This window comes from Tachyglossus aculeatus, chromosome 22 (genome assembly GCF_015852505.1).
Source record: "Tachyglossus aculeatus isolate mTacAcu1 chromosome 22, mTacAcu1.pri, whole genome shotgun sequence".
Taxonomy (NCBI): Eukaryota; Metazoa; Chordata; class Mammalia; order Monotremata; family Tachyglossidae; genus Tachyglossus; species Tachyglossus aculeatus.
In genome coordinates, this window is record NC_052087.1 from 47,268,652 (window position 1) to 47,289,982 (window position 21,331).

The following is a 21,331-nucleotide window of genomic DNA, read 5'->3' on the forward strand; positions in this document are numbered from 1 at the left end:
GTCAAAGGCCGACGACGCTGAGCCTCAACTTCGGGCAGCAGGGAAGGGGATCGTCGACTGAAACCATTTCGGGATTTGGGTAGGGACTGTGTCTCTATATGTTGCCATCTTGTACTTCCCAAGCGCTTAGTACAGTGCTCTACACACAGTAAGCGCTCAATAAATATGATTGATTGATTGATTGATTGAATTGCCGGGAGAGACTTGACTTACCCGGAAGACTTACAGATGTCGGCCATTTTCGTTTTGGTGGCAAAGTCGGCCGGGAGTTTGATCAGCAGCAGAATCAGGTGACTGTAACCCCAAGAGCACAGGTGGGACTGCGGCCTGTCAGGATAGAAAGGCGCTCATTACACACACACATCCTCCTTAGTACGGTGCTAAGAGCTTAGTACAGTGCTCTGCACACAGTAGGTGCTCAATAAATACAACTGAATGAATGAATCCTCTGAGCCTCAGTTACCTCATCTGTAAAATGGGGATGAAGACTGTGAGCCCCCTGTGGGGCAACCTGATCACCCTGTATCCCCCACCAGCGCTTAGAACGGTGCTTTGCACATAGTAAACGCTTAACAAATGCCATCATTATTATTATTAAGAAATACGATTGGATTGAATGAATCCTTCTGAAAGCTGCCTCTCCGGGAAACTGGAACTTCTAGACTGTGAGCCCTCTGTTGGGTAGGGACCGTCTCTATATGTTGCCAACTTGGACTTCCCAAGCGCTTAGTACAGTGCTCTGCACACAGTAAGCGCTCAATAAATATGATTGATTGATTGGAAAGACACTGCTCCGCGTAGGTTCGGATAGAGTCTGGGGCAATACCTCCTCCAGGAGGCCTTCCCAGACTGAACCCCCTCCTTCCTCTCCCCCTCCCCGCCTTACCTCCTTCCCCTCCCCACAGCACCTGTATATATGTATGTACATATTTATTACTCTATTTATTTTAGTTGTACATACTTATTCTATTTATTTTATTTTGTTAATATGTTTTGTTTTGTCGTCTGTCTCCCCCTTCTAGACTGTGAGCCCGCTGTTGGGTAGGGACCGTCTCTAGATGTTGCCAACTTGGACTTCCCAAGCGCTTAGTACAGTGCTCTGCACACAGTAAGCGGTCAATAAATACTATCGAATGAATGAATGAATAATTCAGTTCATTCCCTCAGTCGTATTTATTGAGCGCTTAACAATAATAATAATAATAATGATGGCATTTATTAAGCACTTACTATGTGCAAAGCACTGTTCTAAGCGCTGGGGAGGTTACAAGGTGATCAGATTGTCCCATGGGGGGCTCACAGTCTTCGTCCCCATTTTCCAGATGAGGTCACTGAGGCCCAGAGAAGTGAAGTGACTTGCCCAAAGTCACACAGCTGACAAGTGGTGGAGCCGGGATTTGAATAATAATAATAATAATAATAATAATAATAATAATGGCATTTATTAAGCGCTTACTATGTGCAAAGCACTGTTCTAAGCGCTGGGGAGTTTAGAAGGCGACCAGATTGCCCCACGGGGGGCTCACAGGCTTAGAAGCAGCGTGGCTCAGTGGAAAACAGCCCGGGCTTTGGAGTTCAAATCCCGGCTCCGCCACTTGTCAGCTGTGTGACTTTGGGCAAGTCACTTCACTTCTCTGGGCCTCAGTTCCCTCGTCTGTAAAATGGGGATGAAGACTGTGAGCCCCCCGTGGGACAACCTGATCACCTTGTAACCTCCCCAGCGCTTAGAACAGTGCTTTGCACATAGTAAGCGCTTAATAAATGCCATTATTATTATTATTAATCCCCATTTTTTTTTACAGACGAGGTAACTGAGGCCCAGAGAAGTGAAGTGACTTGCCCAAAGTCACCCAGCTGACAACTGGCAGAGCCGGGATTTGAACCCATAACCTCCGACTCCTAAAGCCCGGGCTCTTTCCACTGAGCCACGCTGCTTCTCTATGCCGCTGCAGGGTTAGGAATTGGGCCCCGGTGAATTTTTCATATGTTGTCATAACTGATGTCCGATCGACAGCTCCGGAGCGATACCTTGCCTCTTCCCCCTCCTTTTCCTCTTCCTCCCTGATGTGCTGCCAACCTGTACTTTCCAAGCGCTCAGTACAGTGCTCTGCACACAGTGAGCGCTCAGTAAATACGACTGAATGAGTGAATGAATGAATGAATCCCAACCAAGGCCATTACAAATTGTAATGACGGCATCCTCCAAGGTGTTCTGAAGCCACTTGTCGCTCACTCCGGCCCAAAGTGTTCCCGACCTCAAAACCCCTGGCTAATTAGCTTGGCTAAACCCGCGGGCCAGAAGTAGAGAAGCAGCGTGGCTCAATCATCATCAATCGTATTTATTGAGCGCTTACTGTGTGCAGAGCACTGTACTAAGCGCTTGGGAGTACAAATTGGCAACATCTAGAGACGGTCCCTACCCAACAGTGGGCTCACAGTCTAAAAGGGGGGAGACAGAGAACAAAACCAAACATACTAACAAAATAAAATAAATAGAATAGATATGTACAGGTAAAATAAATAAATAAATAGAGCAATAACAGTGGGCTTGTTTTGTACAGAAAAGCAGCGTGGCCCAGTGGAAAGTGCCCGGGCTCTGGAGTCAGAGGTCGTGGGTTCAAATCCCGGCTCCGCCACTTGTCAGCTGTGTGACTTCGGGCGAGTCACTTCACTTCTCTGAGCCTCAGTTCCCTCATTTGGAAAATGGGGATGAAGACTGTAAGCTTTGGGGATGAAGACTGTAGGCTTTTTCTACTAGGCCTCACTGTTTCATACAGAGAAGCGGCGTGGCCCAGTGGAAAGAGCCCGGGCTCTGGAGTCAGAGGTCGTGGGTTCAAATCCCGGCTCCGCCACTTGTCAGCTGTGTGACTTCGGGCAAGTCACTTCACTTCTCTGGGCCTCAGTTCCCTCATTTGGAAAATGGGGATGAAGACTGTAAGCTTTGGGGATGAAGACTGTAGGCTTTTTCTACTAGGCCTCACTGTTTCATACAGAGAAGCGGCGTGGCTCAGTGGAAAGAGCCCGGGCTCTGGAGTCAGAGGTCATGGGTTCAAATCCCGGCTCTGCCAATTGTCAGCTGTGTGACTTTGGGCAAGTCACTTCACTTCCCTGGGCCTCAGTTCCCTCGTCTGGAAAATGGGGATTAAGACTGAGCCCCCGTGGGACAACCTGATCCCAACTGGTAACCTCCCCAGCGCTTAGAACAGTGCTTTGCGCATAGTAAGCGCTTGACAAATATTATTATCATCAAGTGCCGGCGGCGAGCCTTCCCTTCCTCGCTCGCCGCGGGCGGCGGTTCGGTGGGAAGGGTCCCCGTCGCCCAACTGAGGTAGGACCCCGAGCTGAGGAAAGGCAGGTGGAAATGTCCCTTTTACCTGGGGTTCCCTTCGTTGTCTACAGTGCTCCGGGGGTGCGGGCCCTCATGGGAGACTGCCCAGACCAGCCAATCCAACCGGAGAGACTCGGGCTGGAGAAGCGACTCGAGGAAAGCCATCCTGGAAAAGAGTTGGGATTCATTCATTCATTCATTCACTCGTATTTACTGAGCGCTTACTGGGCGCAGAGCACTGTACTGAGCGCTTGGGAAGTACAAGTTGCCAACGTATCAAGGAGGAAGAGGAAAATAATAATAATAATAATAATGGCATTTATTAAGCGCTTACTATGGGCAAAGCACTGTTCTAAGCGCTGGGGAGGTTACAAGGTGATCAGGTTGTCCCACGGGGGGGGCTCACAGTCTTAATCCCCATTTTACAGATGAGGTAACTGAGGCACAGTAAATACGATTGATTGAAAAGGAGGCATCAGTTATGACAATACATGAAAAATTCCTTGGGGCCCAATTCCTAACCACAGGTTCAGAGTAGAAACCGCATCCCACGAAACATCACTCTTCCCCTGTTAAGGAGTGGAAGGAGGCAGGACCTAGCCTAGACCAACCAGAAAATAATAATAATAATGATGGCATTTATTAAGTGCTTACTATGTGCAAATTAAATTAAATTAAATCAAATTAAATTAAATACGATTGATGATGATGCAAAGCACTGTTCTAAGCGCTGGGGAGGCTACAAGGCGATCAGGTTGTTTCACAAGAGGCTCGCAGTCTTAATCCCCATTTTCCAGATGAGGTAACTGAGGTCCAGAGAAGTGAAGTGACTTGCCCAAAGTCACCCAGCTGACAATTGGCGGAGCCAGGATTTGAACCCACAACCTCTGACTCCAAAGCCCGGGCTCTTTCCACTGAGCCACGCTGCAAACCAGATGGAGGGATCTGTTCTAATCTGGAAAACAAATCCAGGGAGAGTGATGCCCGAATGTGTCTGCTTATTGTTGTATTGTCCTCTCCCAAGGCGCTTAGTACAGTGCTCTGCACACAGTAAGCGCTCAGTAAATATAACTGACTGACAATCTCCCCCAGCCACCTTTCATTTCTGGGTGCAGTGGTTTTATTTTGTGTCTAGCCTGCCTCCCTCGGATTTACATTTGCAGCTTGGCTCAGTGGAAGGAGCCCGGGCTTTGGAGTCAGAGGTCATGGGTTCAAATCCCGGCTCCACCAACTGTCAGCTGTGTGACTTTGGGCAAGTCACTTCTCTGGGCCTCAGTTCCCTCATCTGTAAAATGGGGATGAAGACTGTGAGCCTCCCGTGGGACAACCTGATCACCTTGTAACCTCCCCAGCGCTTAGAACAGTGCTTTGCACATAGTAAGCGCTTAACAAATACCAACATTATTATTATTATTATTATTATTTCTCCTCCAGGAAGGACTCTCCAGTTCAACAGCTGACCCGACGTCACAGAATTCAGAAAAGGAGATAATAATAATAATAATAATAACAACAATGATGGTATTTATTAAGCGCTTACTATGTGCAAGCACTGTTCTAAGTGCTGGGGGGATACAAGGTGATCAGGTTGTCCCACGGGGGGCTCACAGTCTTCATCCCCATTTTACAGATGAGCGAACTGAGGCCCAGAGAAGTGAAGTGACTTGCCCAAAGTCATAGAGCTGACAAGGGGCAGAGCCAGGATTAGAACCCATGACCTCTGACTCCCAAGTCTGGGCTCTTTCCACTGAGCCACGCTGCTTCTCTGATGCTGCAGGATTATAAAGGACTCACTCTCCCAGGTTTGGCCAGTTAATAATAATAATAATATTATTATTATTATTATTATTAATAGTTATTATTATCATTATTATTAAGGGGAAAGAACAATAGTTATTATTATTATTATTAAGGGGACAGTTAATAATAATAATGATTATTACTATTATTATTATTATTAAGGTTCCTGTTAAGCGCTTACTATGTGCCAAGCACTGTTCTAGATGCTGGGATAGATTCAAGTTCGTCAGGTTGGACCCAGGCCCTGTCCCACATGGGGCTCACAGTCTTCATCCCCATTTTATAGATGAAGTCACTGAGGCCCAGAGAAGTGAAGTGACTTGCCCACGGTCACACAGCAGAGTCCCAGCACCGTGCTCTATCTACTGTGAGAAGCAGCGTGGCTCAGTGGGAAGAGCCCGGTCATGGGTTCAAATCCCGGCTCTGCCAATTGTCAGCTGTGTGACTTTGGGCAAGTCACTTAACTCAACTGTTACTGTTACAGTTACCTCAACTGTAAAATGGGGATTAATACAGTGAGCCCCCGTTATTACTCCATTTATTTATTTTATTTGTACATGTTTATTCTATTTATTTTATTTGGTTTATAGGTTTTATTTTGTCATCTGTCTCCCCCTTCTAGACTGTGAGCCCACTGTTGGGTAGGGACTGTCTCTAGATGTTGCCAACTTGGACTTCCCAAGCGCTTAGTACAGTGCTCTGCGCACAGTAAGCGCTCAATAAATACGATTGAACGAATGAATGAACCTGATCACCTTGTAACCTCCCCAGCGCTTAGAACAGTACTTTGCACATAGTAAGCATTTAATAAATGCCATTATTATTACTATTATTATTATTATCATTATTTCTAGGCCCCGCTGCTTTTCCAGTTACTCAGTGCCCCTGTCTGTCCAGTGAAGGAATAAGCACCAGAGAGTATTTGTTCTAGTATGTGCTTATTTATTTATTTTAAGTGATGTATTTAATTTCTTCATATTAATGCCTGCCTCCCCCTCTGGACTGTATCAGAGTCAGAAGGCCTGTCTCCAACCCTATTTGCTATTTATAGTATGTGCTTATTTATTTATTTTAAGCGACGTATTTAATTTCTTTATATGAATGCCTGCCTCCCCCTCTGGACTGTATCCAACCCTATTTGCTATTTATAGTATGTGCTTATTTATTTATTTTAAGCAATGTATTTAATTTCTTTATATTAACGCCTGCCTCCCCCTCTGGACTGTATCAGAGTAAGAAGGCCTGTATCCAACCCTATTTGCTATTTATAGTATGTGCTTATTTATTTATTTTAAGCGATGCATTTAATTTCTTTATATGAACGCCTGCCTCCCCCTCTGGACTGTATCAGAGTCAGAAGGACTGGATCCAACCGTATTTGCTATTTATAGTATGTGCTTATTTATTTATTTTAAGCGATGTATTTAATTTCTTTATATTAACGCCTGCCTCCCCCTCTGGACTGTATCAGAGTCAGAAGGCCTGTATCCAACCCTATTTGCTATTTATAGTATGTGCTTATTTATTTATTTTAAGCGATGCATTTAATTTCTTTATATGAACGCCTGCCTCCCCCTCTGGACTGTATCAGAGTCAGAAGGACTGTATCCAACCCTATTTGCTATTTATAGTATGTGCTTATTGATTTATTTTAAGCAATGTATTTAATTTCTTTATATTAACGCCTGCCTCCCCCTCTGGACTGTATCAGAGTAAGAAGGCCTGTATCCAACCCTATTTGCTATTTATAGTATGTGCTTATTTATTTATTTTAAGCGATGTATTTAATTTCTTTATATTAACGCCTGCCTCCCCCTCTGGACTGTATCAGAGTCAGAAGGCCTATATCCAACCCTATTTGCTATTTATAGTATGTGCTTATTTATTGATTTTAAGCGACGTATTCAATTTCTTTATATTAACGCCTAACTCCCCCTCTGGACTGTATCAGAGTCAGAAGGACTGTATCCAACCCTACTTGCTATTTATAGTATGTGCTTATTTATTTATTTTAAGCGATGTATTTAATTTCTTTATATGAATGCCTGCCTCCCCCTCTGGACTGTATCAGAGTCAGAAGGCCTGTATCCAACCCTGTTTGCTATTTATAGTATGTGCTTATTTATTTATTTTAAGCGATGTATTTAATTTCTTTCTATTAACGCCTGCCTCCCCCTCTGGACTGTATCAGAGTCAGAATCCAACCCTATTTACTCGTATCCACCCCAGGACTTAATACGGTGCCTGGCACATAGAAGGCGGTTAAAAAATACCACAATTATTATTAGAAGGACCCGGGTTCTAATCCTGACTCTGCTGGCTGACCTTGGGCAAGTCACTTCTCTTTCTCTGCCTCAGTTCCCTCATCTGGAAAATGGGGATTAAGGCTGTGAGCCCCATGTGGGACAGGGGTTGCGTCCAACCCGATTAGCTTCTCTCCACCCCAGTGTTTAGAATAGTGCCTGGCCTATAGTAAGCGCTTTACAAATACCACGATTATTATGATTATTAGGGAATGTGTACCAACTCCTGTTGGATTGCTCTTCCAGCGCTTAGTACAGTGCTCTGCCCACAGTAAGCGCTCAATAAATGCAACTGATTGACTGACTGACTGAAAGGGTGCGAGAGTTCATTCGGAGTCCCTATGACTGCATCCAAATTCAATCATTCAATCGTATTTATTTATTTTATTTTTTTAATGGTATTTATCAAGCGCTTAGTACAGTGCTCTGCCCACAGTAAGTGATCAATAAATGCAACTGATTGATTGACTGACTGAAAGGGTGCGAGAGTTCATTCGGAGTCCCTATGACTACCTTCATCCAAATTCAATCATTCAATCGTATTTATTTATTTTTTTTTTTAATGGCATTTATTAAGTGCTTACTATGTGCAAAGCACTGTTCTATGCGCTAGGGGAGGTTACAAGGTGATCAGGTTGTCCCACCAGGGGCTCACAGTCTTCATCCCCATTTTCCAGATGAGGTAACTGAGGCCCAGAGAATAACAATAATAATAATAAAAATGGTGGTATTTGTTAAGCGCTTACTATGTGCAAAGCACTGTTCTAAGCGCTGGGGGGATACAAGGTGATCAGGTTGTCCCGCGTGGGGCTCACAGTCATCATCCCCATTTTACAGATGAGGGAACTGAGGCTCCGAGAAGTGCAGGTCACACTGCAGATGTGTGGCGGAGCCGGGATTCAAACCCATGACCTCGGACTCCAAAGCCCGGGCTCTTTCCACTGAGCCACGCTGCTTCTCTTTATTGAGCACTTACTGTGTGCAGAGCACTGTACTAAGTGCTTGGAAAGTACAATTCGGCAACAAATAGAGACAATTCCTCCCCAACATCAGGCTCACAGTCCTAATAGTTCCTGACATGCTTGGTGGAGAAACAGAGAAGTCGTGTGGACTAGTAATAATAAATAATAATGGTATTGGTTAAGCGCTTACTACTTGCAAAGCCCTGTTCTAAGCGCTGGGGAGGTTACAAGGTGATCAGGTTGTCCCACGGGGGGCTCACAGACTTAACCCCCATTTTCCAGATGAGGGAACTGAGGCCCAGAGAAGTGAAGTGACTTGCCCGAAGTCACACAGCTGACAAGTGGCGGTCGGGATTTGAACCCATGACCTCTGACTCCAAAGCCCGGGCTCTTTCCACTGAGCCACGCTGCTCCTCTAGTAGACAGAGCCCGGGCCCGGGAGTTGGAAGGACCTGGGTTCTAATCCCGGCTCTGTCACTTGTCTGCTGGGTGACCTGGGGCGAGTCGCTTCACTGCTCTATGCCTCTTCTGTATAATGGGGATTTATTCATTTTATTTGTACATATTTATTCTATTTATTTTATTTTGTTAATATGTTTTGTTTTGTTCTCTGTCTCCCCCTTCTAGACTGTGAATCCACTGTTGGGTAGGGACCGTCTCTATTTGTTGCCAACTTGTAATAATAATAATAATAATAATAATAATAATAATAATGGTATTTATTAAGCACTTACTATGTGCAAAGCACTGTTCTAAGCGCTGGGGAGGATACAAGGTGATCAGGTTGTCCCACGGGGAGCTCACAGTCTTCATCCCCATTTTACAGATGAGGTAACTGAGGCTCAGAGAAATGAAGTGACTTGCCCAAAGTCACACAGCTGACAGTTGGCGGAGCCCGGATTTGAACCCATGACCTCGGACTCCAAAGCCCGGGCTCTTTCCACTGAGCCACGCTGCTTCTCTAAGCCTTAAAAGTACAAGGGACAGCCTTGTACTTTCCAAGCGCTTAGTACAGTGCTCTGCACACAGTAAGCGCTCAATAAATACGATTAAAAAAAGAAAGGACTGTGAGCCCCATGTGGGACAGGGACTGTGTCCAACCTAATTAACTTGTATTTCACCCCAGCGTCTAGAACGGTGGCTGGCACTTAGTAAGCACTTACCAAATACCATAATTTTTCATTATTATCATTATTAGTTAGCTATTAAAAGACAGCAAAGGTCAGGCCTTGCGGGCCCATCACGCAACAGTCTCCAACCAAACAGCAACAGGACCTCTTTGTTTCTGAAGTGACGTTTCTCCCTAGCCGGGAAATACAATTCCAGGGAAATCCTGCTCACGGTAAATAATCAATCAATCAATCAATCGTATTTATTGAGCGCTTACTGTGTGCAGAGCACTGTACTAAGTGCTTGGGAAGTACAAGTTGGCAACATATATTCATTCTTTCAATCGTATTTATTGAGCGCTTACTGTGTGCAGAGCACTGGACTAAGTGCTTGGGAAGTACAAGTTGGCAACATATATTCATTCTTTCAATCGTATTTATTGAGCGCTTACTGTGTGCAGAGCACTGGACTAAGTGCTTAGGAAGTACAAGTTGGCAACTTGAGAAGCAGCGTGGCTCAGTGGAGAGAAGCAGGGTGGCTCAGTGGAAAGAGCCCGGGCTTTGGAGTCGGAGGTCACGGGTTCAAATCCCGGCTCCGCCAACTGTCAGCTGTGTGACTTTGGGCAAGTCACTTCACTTCTCTGGGCCTCAGTTCCCTCATCTGTAAAATGGGGATTAAGACTGTGAGCCCCCTGTGGGACACCTTGATCACCTTGTAACCTCCCCAGTGTTTAGAACAGTGTTTTGCACATAGTAAGCGCTTAATAAATGCCATTAAAAAAAAAAAACAACCAAAAAAAAAAAGCCATATAGAGACGGTCCCTACCCAACAGTGGGCTCACAGTCTAGAAGGGGGAGACAGAGAACAAAACCAAACATATTAACAAAATAAAATAAATAGAATAGATATGTACAAGTAAAATAAATAGAGTAATAAATATGTACAAACATATATACATATATACAGGTGCTGTGGGGAAGGGAAGGAGGTAAGGTGGGGGGGGGAAAGTCTCTACCTTTGGTCTTCGGGCCTTGATTTGACGAGATGATCCAAATAGGCCAAAAAATGAGCGGGATCGTGGCGACACAGACACATGATGTCCGCCGGCAGGATGGAGGGGTAGAACCGGATTAAGGGCCGCAGAGCTCTTTCCCCAAATTTCTCATACAACCTGTGTGGACGACAAATATTAGCGTTGAACTCGAAGCCTCCTGACTGCATACAGCGTCACACTGGCATCTGTGGCATCGGGCGGGGAACGTGGCTGCTAATTGTGCTGTGTTGTCCTCTCCCGATCGCTTAGATCGCTAGACTGTGAGCCCACTGTTTGGGTAGGGACCGCCTCTATATGTTGCCAACTTGTACTTCCCAAGCGCTTAGTACAGTGCTCTGCACACAGCAAGCGCTCAATAAATACGATTGATTGATTGATTGATTGATGGCCTACCTTGCAGCGTGACCCAGAAGCAGAGGGCTATCCCAGGGGGACAGGTCATCTAACAGGGTCATTACGGCCGGGAGATCTCCAGCTTCTATTGCCTGACACACAGGACCAGACTCAGTCAGTTCTGAAAGATAAAAGCTAGTTGTTGCCAGCTTCTTTGAATGAAATGTAACACAGACACACAGAAACGTCATTTCCAGCTTCTTTGAATGACATTTCACACCCACACAGGCCCGTTGTTTCCAGCTTCTTTGAACGAAATGTAACACATACATGCAAAAAGGCCAGTCACTTTCAGCATATTTGAATAAAATGCAACACTTTCCCTTTCTCTCTCTCCTGCTCTCTGTTTCCCTTCCTCTCCTTCCCTCCATTCCTCCCTCCCTCTCACCCTCTTTCTTCCTCTCCTTCCCCTCTCTCCCTCTTTCTTCCTCTCCTTCCCCTCTCTCTCCCTCTTTCTTCCTCTCCTTCCCCTCTCTCCCTCTCTTTTTTCCTCTCCTTCCCCTCTCCCTCTTCCTTCCTCTCCTTCCCCTCTCTCCCTCTTTCTTCCTCTCCTTCCCCTCTCCCTCTCTTTCTTCCTCTCCTTCCCCTCTCTTTCCCTCTTTCTTCCTCTCCTTCCCCTCTCTTTCCCTCTTTCTTCCTCTCCTTCCCCTCTCTCTCCCTCTCTTTCTTCCTCTCCTTCCCCTCTCTCTCCCTTTCTTCCTCTCCTTCCCCTCTCCCTCTCTTTCTTCCTCTCCTTCCCCTCTCTTTCCCTCTTTCTTCCTCTCCTTCCCCTCTCTCTCCCTCTCTTTCTTCCTCTCCTTCCCCTCTCTCTCCCTTTCTTCCTCTCCTTCCCCTCTCCCTCTTTCTTCCTCTCCTTCCCCTCTCTCTCCTTCTTCCTTCCTCTCCTTCCCCTCTCTCCCTTTCTTCCTCTCCTTCCCCTCTCCCTCTTTCTTCCTCTCCTTCCCCTCTCCCTCTTTCTTCCTCTCCTTCCCCTCTCTCTCCCTTTCTTCCTCTCCTTCCCCCCCTCCCTCTCTTTCTTCCTCTCCTTCCCCTCTCTCCCTTTCTTCCTCTCTCTCTCCCTCTCTTTCTTCCTCTCCTTCCCTCCTCTCTCCCACTCTTTATTCCTCTCCTTCCCCCTCTCCCTCTCTTTCTTCCTCTCCTTCCCTCCTCTCTCCCACTCTTTCTTCCTCTCCTTCCCCTCTCTCTCCCTCTCTTTCTTCCTCTCCTTCCCTCCTCTCTCCCACTCTTTCTTCCTCTCCTTCCCTCCTCTCTCCCACTTTCTTCCTCTCCTTCCCCTCTCTCCCTCTCTTTCTTCCTCTCCTTCCCTCCTCTCTCCCACTCTTTCTTCCTCTCCTTCCCCTCTCTCTCCCTCTCCTTCCCTCCACACCCCTTCTAACCAGCCCTGGGAAGTAACCAACGAAAATCCAAAAGTTCAGAGGATTCTTGGGCGTTGTTTGCCCAAGAGCCCTCAAACGGCCAGAACGGTTTTCCATTGTTATAAAACTAATTTTGAGGTTCAAAATCCCCTTCTCTCCATCTCGGCAGGAGACACCCGGACCCTTCCGTTTAGGAGGGCAAAAAATACGCTGCTTTCTAAGCGCTGAACTGCTACGATGAGAACGCCACTGGATCGTTAAAGTCGCTAAACTAGATCTTCAGAATCTGTAAATTCTGTAATACTCTATGTCAGGTGATTTGGGATGTGGTGGGCTTTTTTCTGGCTAGGTAGATTCTCCCGGATTTTGAAAAGCCTCGAGGCCTGAGTCGCGCCCCACACGGTAGTTCCGGAGGCGAAGACCCAGTCAGCGTGTTGACACCTGCTGAGTGGGATGTTCCAAGCGCTTAGTACAGTGCTCTGCACACGGTAAGCGCTCAATAAATACGATTGATTGATGTTCTCCTTGACCACCACAGAGCTCACAGATGCCAACTAGATGGGATGTGGTTGGGGGGTGGAGAATTCCTGCTTTCCAGTTAATTAATTAGGCGGTGGGGAAAATGTAGGATAAACTCAGTCTCCAAGGAGACCCAAACTATCATCAATAATACTGAATAACTGTGGTATTTATTAAGCGCTTACTACGTGCCAAAACACTGTATTAAGGCTGAAGTAGATACAAGGTAATATAATCCCTGTCCCACATGGAGCTTGCCGTCTACGTGTGAGGGAGTAATAATAATAATAATGATAGCATTTATTAAGCGCTTACTATGTGCAAAGCGCTGTTCTAAGTGCTGGGGAGGTTACAAGGTGATCAGGTTGGCCCAGGGCGGGCTCCCGGTCTTAATCCCCATTTTACAGATGAGGGAACTGAGGCCCAGAGAAGTGAAGTGACTTGCCCAAAGTCACACAGCTGACAAGTGGCGGAGCCGGGATTAGAACCCATGACCTCTGACTCCAAAGCCTGGGCTCTTTCCACTGAGCCATGCTGCTTCTCTAGACATACATCCCCCCACAGTCTGCAGATAAGGAAACCTAGGCCTGGAGAAGTAAAATGACCCACCCAAGTCATATGGCAGGTGATGGGAAAACAGCCGGAATTAGAACCCAGGTCTTCTGGGGATGACACGCAAATTCGTGAAGCGTTCCATACTTTATTTTTAGAGAAGCAGTGTGGCTCAGTAGGAAAGAGCCCGGGCTTTGGTGTCGGAAGTCATGGGTTCAAATCCCGGCTCTGCCAATTGTCAGCTGTGTGACTTTGGGCAAGTCACTTCACTTCTCTGGGCCTCAGTTACCTCATTTGTAAAATGGGGATTAAGACTGAGAGCCCCACACGGGACAACCTGATCACCTTGTATCCTCCCCAGTGCTTAGAACAGTGGTTTGCACAAAGTAAGTGCTTAACAAATACCAAAATTATTATTATTATTATTATTCTTTGGTGTCAGAAGTCATGGGTTCAAGTCCCAGCTCTGCCAATTGTCAGCTGTGTGACTTTGGGCAAGTCACTTCACTTCTCTGGGCCTCAGTTACCTCATCTGGAAAATGGGGATTAAGACTGCGAGCCCCACGAGGGACAACCTGATCACCTTGTAACCTCCCCAGCACTTAGAACAGTGCTTTCAACATAGTAAGCGCTTAATAAATGCCATTATTATTATTATTATTATCATTATTATTATTCTGACTACTTCCACTAGACCCCGCTGCTTCCTTCAACTCTTAGGAGGCCTTTCCAGACTGAGTCCCTTCCCTCCTCTCCCCCTCGTCCCCCTCTCCATCTCCCCCATCTTACCTCCTTCCCTTCCCCACAGTACCTGTATATATGTATATATGTTTGTACATATTTATTACTCTATTTATTTATTTTACTTGTACATATCTATTCTATTTATTTTGTTAGTATGTTTGGTTTTGTTCTCTGTCTCCCCCTTTTAGACTGTGAGCCAACTGTTGGGCAGGGACTGTCTCTATATGTTGCCAATCTGTACTTCCCAAGCGCTTAGTACAGTGCTCTGCACCCAGTAAGCGCTCAATAAATATGATTGATGATGATGATGAACTCTGAACTGAGCCAAAGCCACCCCCGAAAGCTGCCCCACCCCTAAATCCAAAGGCCACGCCATTCCTACCTTTCAACCCGTCGACGTACGTCTCCCAGACCCTGGGATTGTCGGCGTAACTAGTTCGGACGCACTGCTTTACTCTCTTCAGATCCAGGAGGAAAAAGAAATTCTGGATGAATTGGCAGGCTGGGGGCCAGGGAGCGGGCGACTGGCTGGCTCGGTCACCGGGGCCTCCCGTCCACCCGCTCTCAGCCGTGGACACGTTTAACTCCAGACACAGACTGGCCAGCTGTCCCAAGTCCCTCCGCACGTCCTCGTCTATGAAACAAGGAGAAGAGACTCGGAAACAACGGCTTCTTGAGGCTTCCTCCAAATCCCCAGCCGTTTCCCGGGCTCCTTTGCCTCCGGGATCTTCGCTGCAGCTCGGGTTCTGCCCGAGGCCTGATGCCAAAATGGTGCTTTGGGATTCGCGGGGAAGAGATTCTTCCCGGCCTTTCTTCCCTAAAGAGTCGCTCTCCTCCTCCTCCTCTTCCTCCTCCTTCTGCTCCTCCTGTGCCAGGCGGGAGATTTCCTTGGGGTCAAATGTTTTCCGGCCTTTCTTCCCTAAAGAGTCGCTCTCCTCCTCCTCCTCTTCCTCCTCCTTCTGCTCCTCCTGTGCCAGGCGGGAGATTTCCTTGGGGTCAAATGTTTTCTCTAGGCAGACGAGCCATTCCCGCAAAGCCTCTCGCAGGGACGCTGGCTCAAACACCACAAGGGGATCTTGGAGCTTGGTTCTATAATAATAATAATAATAATAATGGCATTTATTAAGCACTTACTACATGCAAAGCCCTCTTCTAAGCGCTGGGGAAGTTACAAGGTGATCAGGTTGTCCCACGGGGGGCTCATAGTCTTAATCCCCATTTTCTAGATGAGGGAACTGAAGCCCAGAGAAGTGAAGTGACTTGCCCAAAGTCACCCAGCTGACAATTGGCGGAGCCAGGATTTGAACCCATGCCCTCTGACTCCAAAGCCCGGGCTCTTTCCACTGAGCCACGCTGCTTCTCTTGCTGTGGAAGCCTCGCCCCGCTGCTTTTCGACTGTGAGCCCACTGTTGGGTCGGGGCTGTCTCTAAATGTTGCCAACTTGTACTTCCCAAGTGCTTAGTACAGTGCCCTGCACACAGTAAGCGCTCAATAAATACGATTAATTGATTTTCCGATCCCCAAGCCCAACTGAAGCCTCTGCTTTTATTCCAAACACTCATTTACCTCGTTTCCGCCGTCGCCAACTTGAGCTCCCGAAGTTGGTCTTCTTCTGGAGGTTCATTACTTACTTCGATCCTTGGAAGAAATATGGAAAAGATGCACGGGAGACACAACATTTAAAAAAAGGGGGTTGGGGGGAGGTCTCTGGTTTGGGTTTTTTTGTGGGAGGGAGGAAGGACACTGTTGATTTAAAGAGGAGAAAGAAAGCCAAAGCCCTGCTCTTTTTTTAATGGTATCTGTGAAACACTTCCTACGTGTCTGATAATCAATCAATCAATCAATCGTATTTATTGAGCACTTACTGTGTGCAGAGCACTGTACTAAGCACTTGGGAAGTACAAGGTGGCAACATATAGAGACATACAAGCTCATCGGGTTGAACGGAACAACAGTCCATGCCCCACATGAGCCTCACAGTCTTAATCCCCATTTCACAGATGAGGGAACTGAGGCAAAGAGCAGTGAGGTGACTTGCCCAAGGCCACACCGCAGACAAGTGGCGGAGCCGGGATTAGAACCCAGGTCCTTCTGACTCCCTCTAGGCCATGCTGCTGATGGCGAGGTGGATAATGAATAGTGAATTACTATAATGGATAATGAATTAATGGATAGCAGGCATCCTTCAGAACTGAGTCGTTCACGTCTCTGAGGCTCAGGACCTCTCACTGGGCATATTTGTATGTATTTATTCTATTTATTTTATTTTGTTAATATGTTTTGTTTTGTTGTCTGTCTCCCCCTTCTAGACTGAGAGCCCACTGTTGGGTAGGGACCGTCTCTATATGTTGCCAACTTGGACTTCCCAAGTGCTTAGTACAGTGCTCTGCACACAGTAAGCGCTCAATAAATACGATGGATTGATTGATTGATTCCCTGATTAAGTCCCCCTTTCCTCTTCTCCCACTCCCGTCGGCATCACCCTGACTTGCTCCCTTTCTCCATCAGCAACTCCCAGTCTGAAAACCTAGCGCCATTTTGTTCAATCAGTTGATGGTAGCCATTGGGCGCTTATCGCGGGCTCAGCTCTATACTAAGTACTTCTATATGTTGCCAACTTGTACTTCCCAAGCGCTTAGTACAGTGCTCTGCACACAGTAAGCGCTTACTAAATACGACTGAATGAATGAATGAATGTATATAGAGAGACTCAGTCTCTCCCAGACTGAGCCTCCTTTTTCCTCTCCTCCTCCCCATCCTCCCCCGCCCTACCTCCGTCCCCTCCCCACAGCACCTGTATGTTTGTACAGATTTATTACTCTATTTATTTTACTTGTACATATTTACCATTCTATTTATTTTGTTAATGATGTGCATCTAGCTTTATTTCTATTTATTCTGCTGACCCGACACCTGTCCACGTGTTTTGTTTTGTCGTCCGTCTCCCCCTTCTAGACTCTGAGCCCGTTGTTGGGTAGGGACCGTCTCTAGATGTTGCCGATTTGTACTGCCCAAGCGCTTAGTACAGTGCTCTGCACCCAGTAAGCGCTCAATAAATACGATTGAATGAATGAATCAGCCCCACGGCACTTATCTCGCTGTGGGCGGGGGTTGACTGCTGCATTTGTTCTATTGTCTTCTCCCAATAATAATAATAATTACGATGGTATTAATTAAGCGCTTACTATGCTGGGGAGGTTGTCCCACGGGGGGGCCCACAGTCTTCATCCCCACTTTCCAGATGAGGGAACTGAGGCCCAGAGAAATTAAGTGACTTGCCCAAAGTCACCCAGCTGTGTTCCGCACACAGAAGGCGCTCAATAAATAGGCCCGACCGACCGGTTCTTACTCGTTCTCTTCGGCCTGCAGGCAGGGGACGGCGACCGCGTCGACCACCTCCTCCCGGGTGGCCTCGTCGTCTCTGGGCTCCGCTCTCCCTCTTGGGTCGGGGCCCGGGTGGAGGGTGACGATCTTCTCGGTCGTCTTCCGCACGAAGCTGGAGACGCTAGAAGCCAAATCAATCAATCAATCAATCAATCGTATTTATTGAGCGCTTACTGAGTGCAGAGCACCGGGCTAAGCGCTTGGGAAGTACAAGTTGGCAACATAGAGAGACAGTCCCTACCCAACAGTGGGCTCACAGTCTAAAGCACATAGTAAGCACTTAACAAATGCCATCATTATTATAAAGGGGGAAAACAGAGAACAAAACCAAACATACTAACAAAATAAAATAGAATAGATATGCACAAGTAAAATAAATAGAGTAATAAATATGTACAAACATATATACAGGTGCTGTGGGGAAGGGAAGGAGGTAGATGGGGGGGATGGAGAGGGGGAGGACGCAAGGTTGTCTCTAAACCAGAAAAATCCAGGCGTTCCTGGATTCCTTAGAAAATCCAGGCGTTACTGGATTCCTTCGAACCCCAGTGATTCCGGCGCCGCGGTTTCCGCCAGAGAAACAGCGAGGGTCGGTCCAATGCCGCCGTTTCCTCTCCGGATCTAACCGAGGCCCTCCCCATCTGGCCCTTCCTTCCTTCCCTTCCCCAAAGCACCTGCATATATGTATATATGTTTGTACAGATTTATTACTCTATTTATTTATTTTACTTGTACATATCTATTCTATTTATTTTATTTTGTTAGTATGTTTGGTTTTGTACTCTGAAGCGGAGCTTGGGCTTATTCACCTGCCTTTTGAAAGACACCGGCCTTTCTAACAAAGGAAATGTCTCGGACTTTATGCTTCACTTCAGATCAAGTGGCACGGCCCAATCCCCAACTTGGAATTTCGTCCTTCATAATTGGGCTCTACGAGGGCTGCTTCGCCACCCAAGTGCCATTCTGGGGAACCGGTGACCGCATCTCGTCAGTCATTCATTCAGTCGCATTTACTGAGCGCTTACTGCATGCAGAGAAGTCAGCAACAGATAGAGACAATCCCTACCCAACAACGGGCTCGCAGTCACATCCAAGCCGTGACCAAAACCTGCCGGTCTCAGCTCCGCAACATTGCCAAGATCCGCCCTTTCCTCTCCATCCATACCGCTACCCTGCTCGTTCAAGCTCTCATCCTATCTCGTCTGGACTACTGCACCAGCCTTCTCTCTGATCTCCCATCCTCATGTCTCTCCCCACTTCAATCCATACTTCATGCTGCTGCCCGGATTATCTTTGTCCAGAAACGCTCTGGGCATATCACTCCCCTCCTCAATAATCTCCAGTGGCTACCAATCAATCTGCGCATCAGGCAGAAACTCCTCACCCTGGGCTTCAAGGCTGTCCATCCATCCATCCCCTGGCCCCCTCCTACCTCCCCTCCCTTCTGTCCTTCTCCAGCGCAGCCCGCACCCTCCGCTCCTCCGCCGCTAATCTCCTCACCGTTAGGCCTCGTTCTCGCCCGTCCCGCCATCGACCCCCGGCCCACGTCCTCCCCCGGGCCTGGAATGGCCTCCCTCTGCCCACCCGCCAAGCTGGCTCTCTTCCTCCCTTCAAGGCCCTACTGAGAGCTCACCTCCTCCAGGAGGCCTTCCCACACTGAGCCCCCTCCTTCCTCTCCCCCTCCTCCCCCTCTCCATCCCCCCATCTTACCTCCTTCCCTTCCCCACAGCACCTGTATATATGTATATATGTTTGTACAGATCTATTACTCTATTTATTTATTTATTTATTTTACTTGTACATATCTATTCTATTTATTTTATTTTGTTAGTATGTTTGGTTTTATTCTCTGTCTCCCCCTTTTAGACTGTGAGCCCAATGTTGGGTAGGGACTGTCTCTATATGTTGCCAATTTGTACTTCCCAAGCGCTTAGTACAGTGCTCTGCACATAGTAAGCGCTTAATAAATACGATTGATGATGATGATGATGATAGGAGGGGGAGACAGACAACAGAACAAAACAAGTAGGCAGGCATCGCTAGCATCAAAATGGTCAGTCAGAGACGGGAAGTTCGGCCTCCACTTTGGATTCTTCAAACCCACACAAAGGACCAGTGCAAACACCAACTCCGGCTCCTTGGGCGAGCAAGAGACATTAGCGTTATGAAAAGCACATCTCCTCCAAGAGGCCTTTCCCGACGAATCCCTTATTTCCTCTTCTCCCATTCCCTTCTTGGTTGCCTTTGCAATTGGATTTCCACCCTCTTTCTCCCCTCCCTCAGCCCCACCCCACTTCTCCACAGTCATAATTTATCCTTTTAGACTGTGAGCCCACTGTTGGGTAGGGACTGCCTCTATATGTTGCCAATTTGTACTTCCCAAGCGCTTAGTACAGTGCTCTGCACACAGTAAGCGCTCAATAAATACGATTGATTGACTGATTGATTTATATTACTATCTGTCTCTCCCTCTAGACAGTCAGCTCGTTGTGGGAGGGGGACGTGGCTACCAACTCTCTTCTGCTGTACTCTCCCAACTGCTTAGTACAGTGCTCTGCACACGGTAAGTGCTCAAAACATATGACCAACTAATAATAATAATAATAATAATGATGGCATTTGTTAAGCGCTTACTATGTGCAAAGCACTGTTCTAAGCGCTGGGGTGGATACAAGGTGATCAGGTTGTCCCATGAGGGACTCACAGTCTTCATCCCCATTTTACAGATGAGGGAACCGAGGCACAGAGAAGTGAAGTGACTTGCCCAAAGTCACACAGCTGACAATTGGCGGAGGCGGGATTCGAACCCATGACCTCTGACTTCAAAGCCCGGGCTCTTTCCACTGAGATATGCTACTTCTCATTGACTGACTTGAGCAGGTACAAGATTCTATGCCCTGGACTGCAGAGGGATCAATAATAATAATAATGGCATTTATTAAGCGCTTACTATGTGCAAAGCACTGTTCTAAGCGCTGGGGAGGTTTCAAAGTGATCAGATTGTCCCACACGGGGCTCACAGTCTTAATCCCCATTTTACAGATGAGGTAACTGAGGCACAGAGAAGTGAAGTGACTTGCCCAAAATCGCACAGCTGGCAAGTGGCAGGGGCGGCATTTGAACCCATGACCTCTGACTCCAAAACCCGTGCTCTTTCCACTGAGCCACGCTGCTTCTTTAAATAAATGGCTAGAGAGGGGTAGAAATTAGTCCTTCCTAAGGGCAATGAGGAAATTATTGCCTGTATATACCTGTATAGATAGATGTATATATGTTTGTATGCATTTATTACTCTATTTATTTTATTTGTACATATTTATTCTATTTATTTTATTTTGTTAATATGTTTTGTTTTGTTCTCTGCCTCCCCCTTCTAGACTGCGAGCCCACTGTTGCGTAGGGACCGTCTCTATATGTTGCCAACTTGGACTTCCCAAGCGCTTAGTCCAGTGCTCTGCAAACAGTAAGCGCTCAATAAATACGACTGATAGATTGATATGGGACTCACCATCTTGATCCCCATTTTGCAGAGGTAAGTGAGGGCCGGATGTTTGTACATATTTTTTTTACTCTATTTATCTATTTATTTATTTATTTTATTTGTACATATCTATTCTATTTATTTTATTTTGTTAGTATGTTTGGTTTTGTTCTCTGTCTCCCCCTTTTAGACTGTGAGCCCACTGTTGGGTAGGGACTGTCTCTATATGTTGCCAATTTGTACTTCCCAAGCGCTTAGTGCAGTGCTCTGCACATAGTAAGCGCTCAATAAATACGATTGATGATGATGATGATGATGAAGTGCCTTGCCTAAGGTCACAGAGCAG

General features: G+C 46.7%; 1 protein-coding gene across 1 annotated transcript in view; it reads right to left on the reverse strand.

Annotated features, from left to right (window-relative positions):
- HPS5 (HPS5 biogenesis of lysosomal organelles complex 2 subunit 2) overlaps positions 1-21,331 on the reverse strand; it is a 70,061-nt gene that overhangs the window by 13,524 nt on the left and 35,206 nt on the right. Inside the window, exons 13-19 of the mRNA XM_038764964.1 lie at positions 17,470-17,625; positions 15,687-15,758; positions 14,503-15,209; positions 10,951-11,071; positions 10,519-10,674; positions 3,375-3,494; positions 214-327 (exon numbers count right to left, since the gene is read on the reverse strand). Coding sequence (XP_038620892.1) covers positions 214-327; positions 3,375-3,494; positions 10,519-10,674; positions 10,951-11,071; positions 14,503-15,209; positions 15,687-15,758; positions 17,470-17,625 — 1,446 coding nt within the window. The remainder of the gene's footprint in view (positions 1-213; positions 328-3,374; positions 3,495-10,518; positions 10,675-10,950; positions 11,072-14,502; positions 15,210-15,686; positions 15,759-17,469; positions 17,626-21,331) is intronic.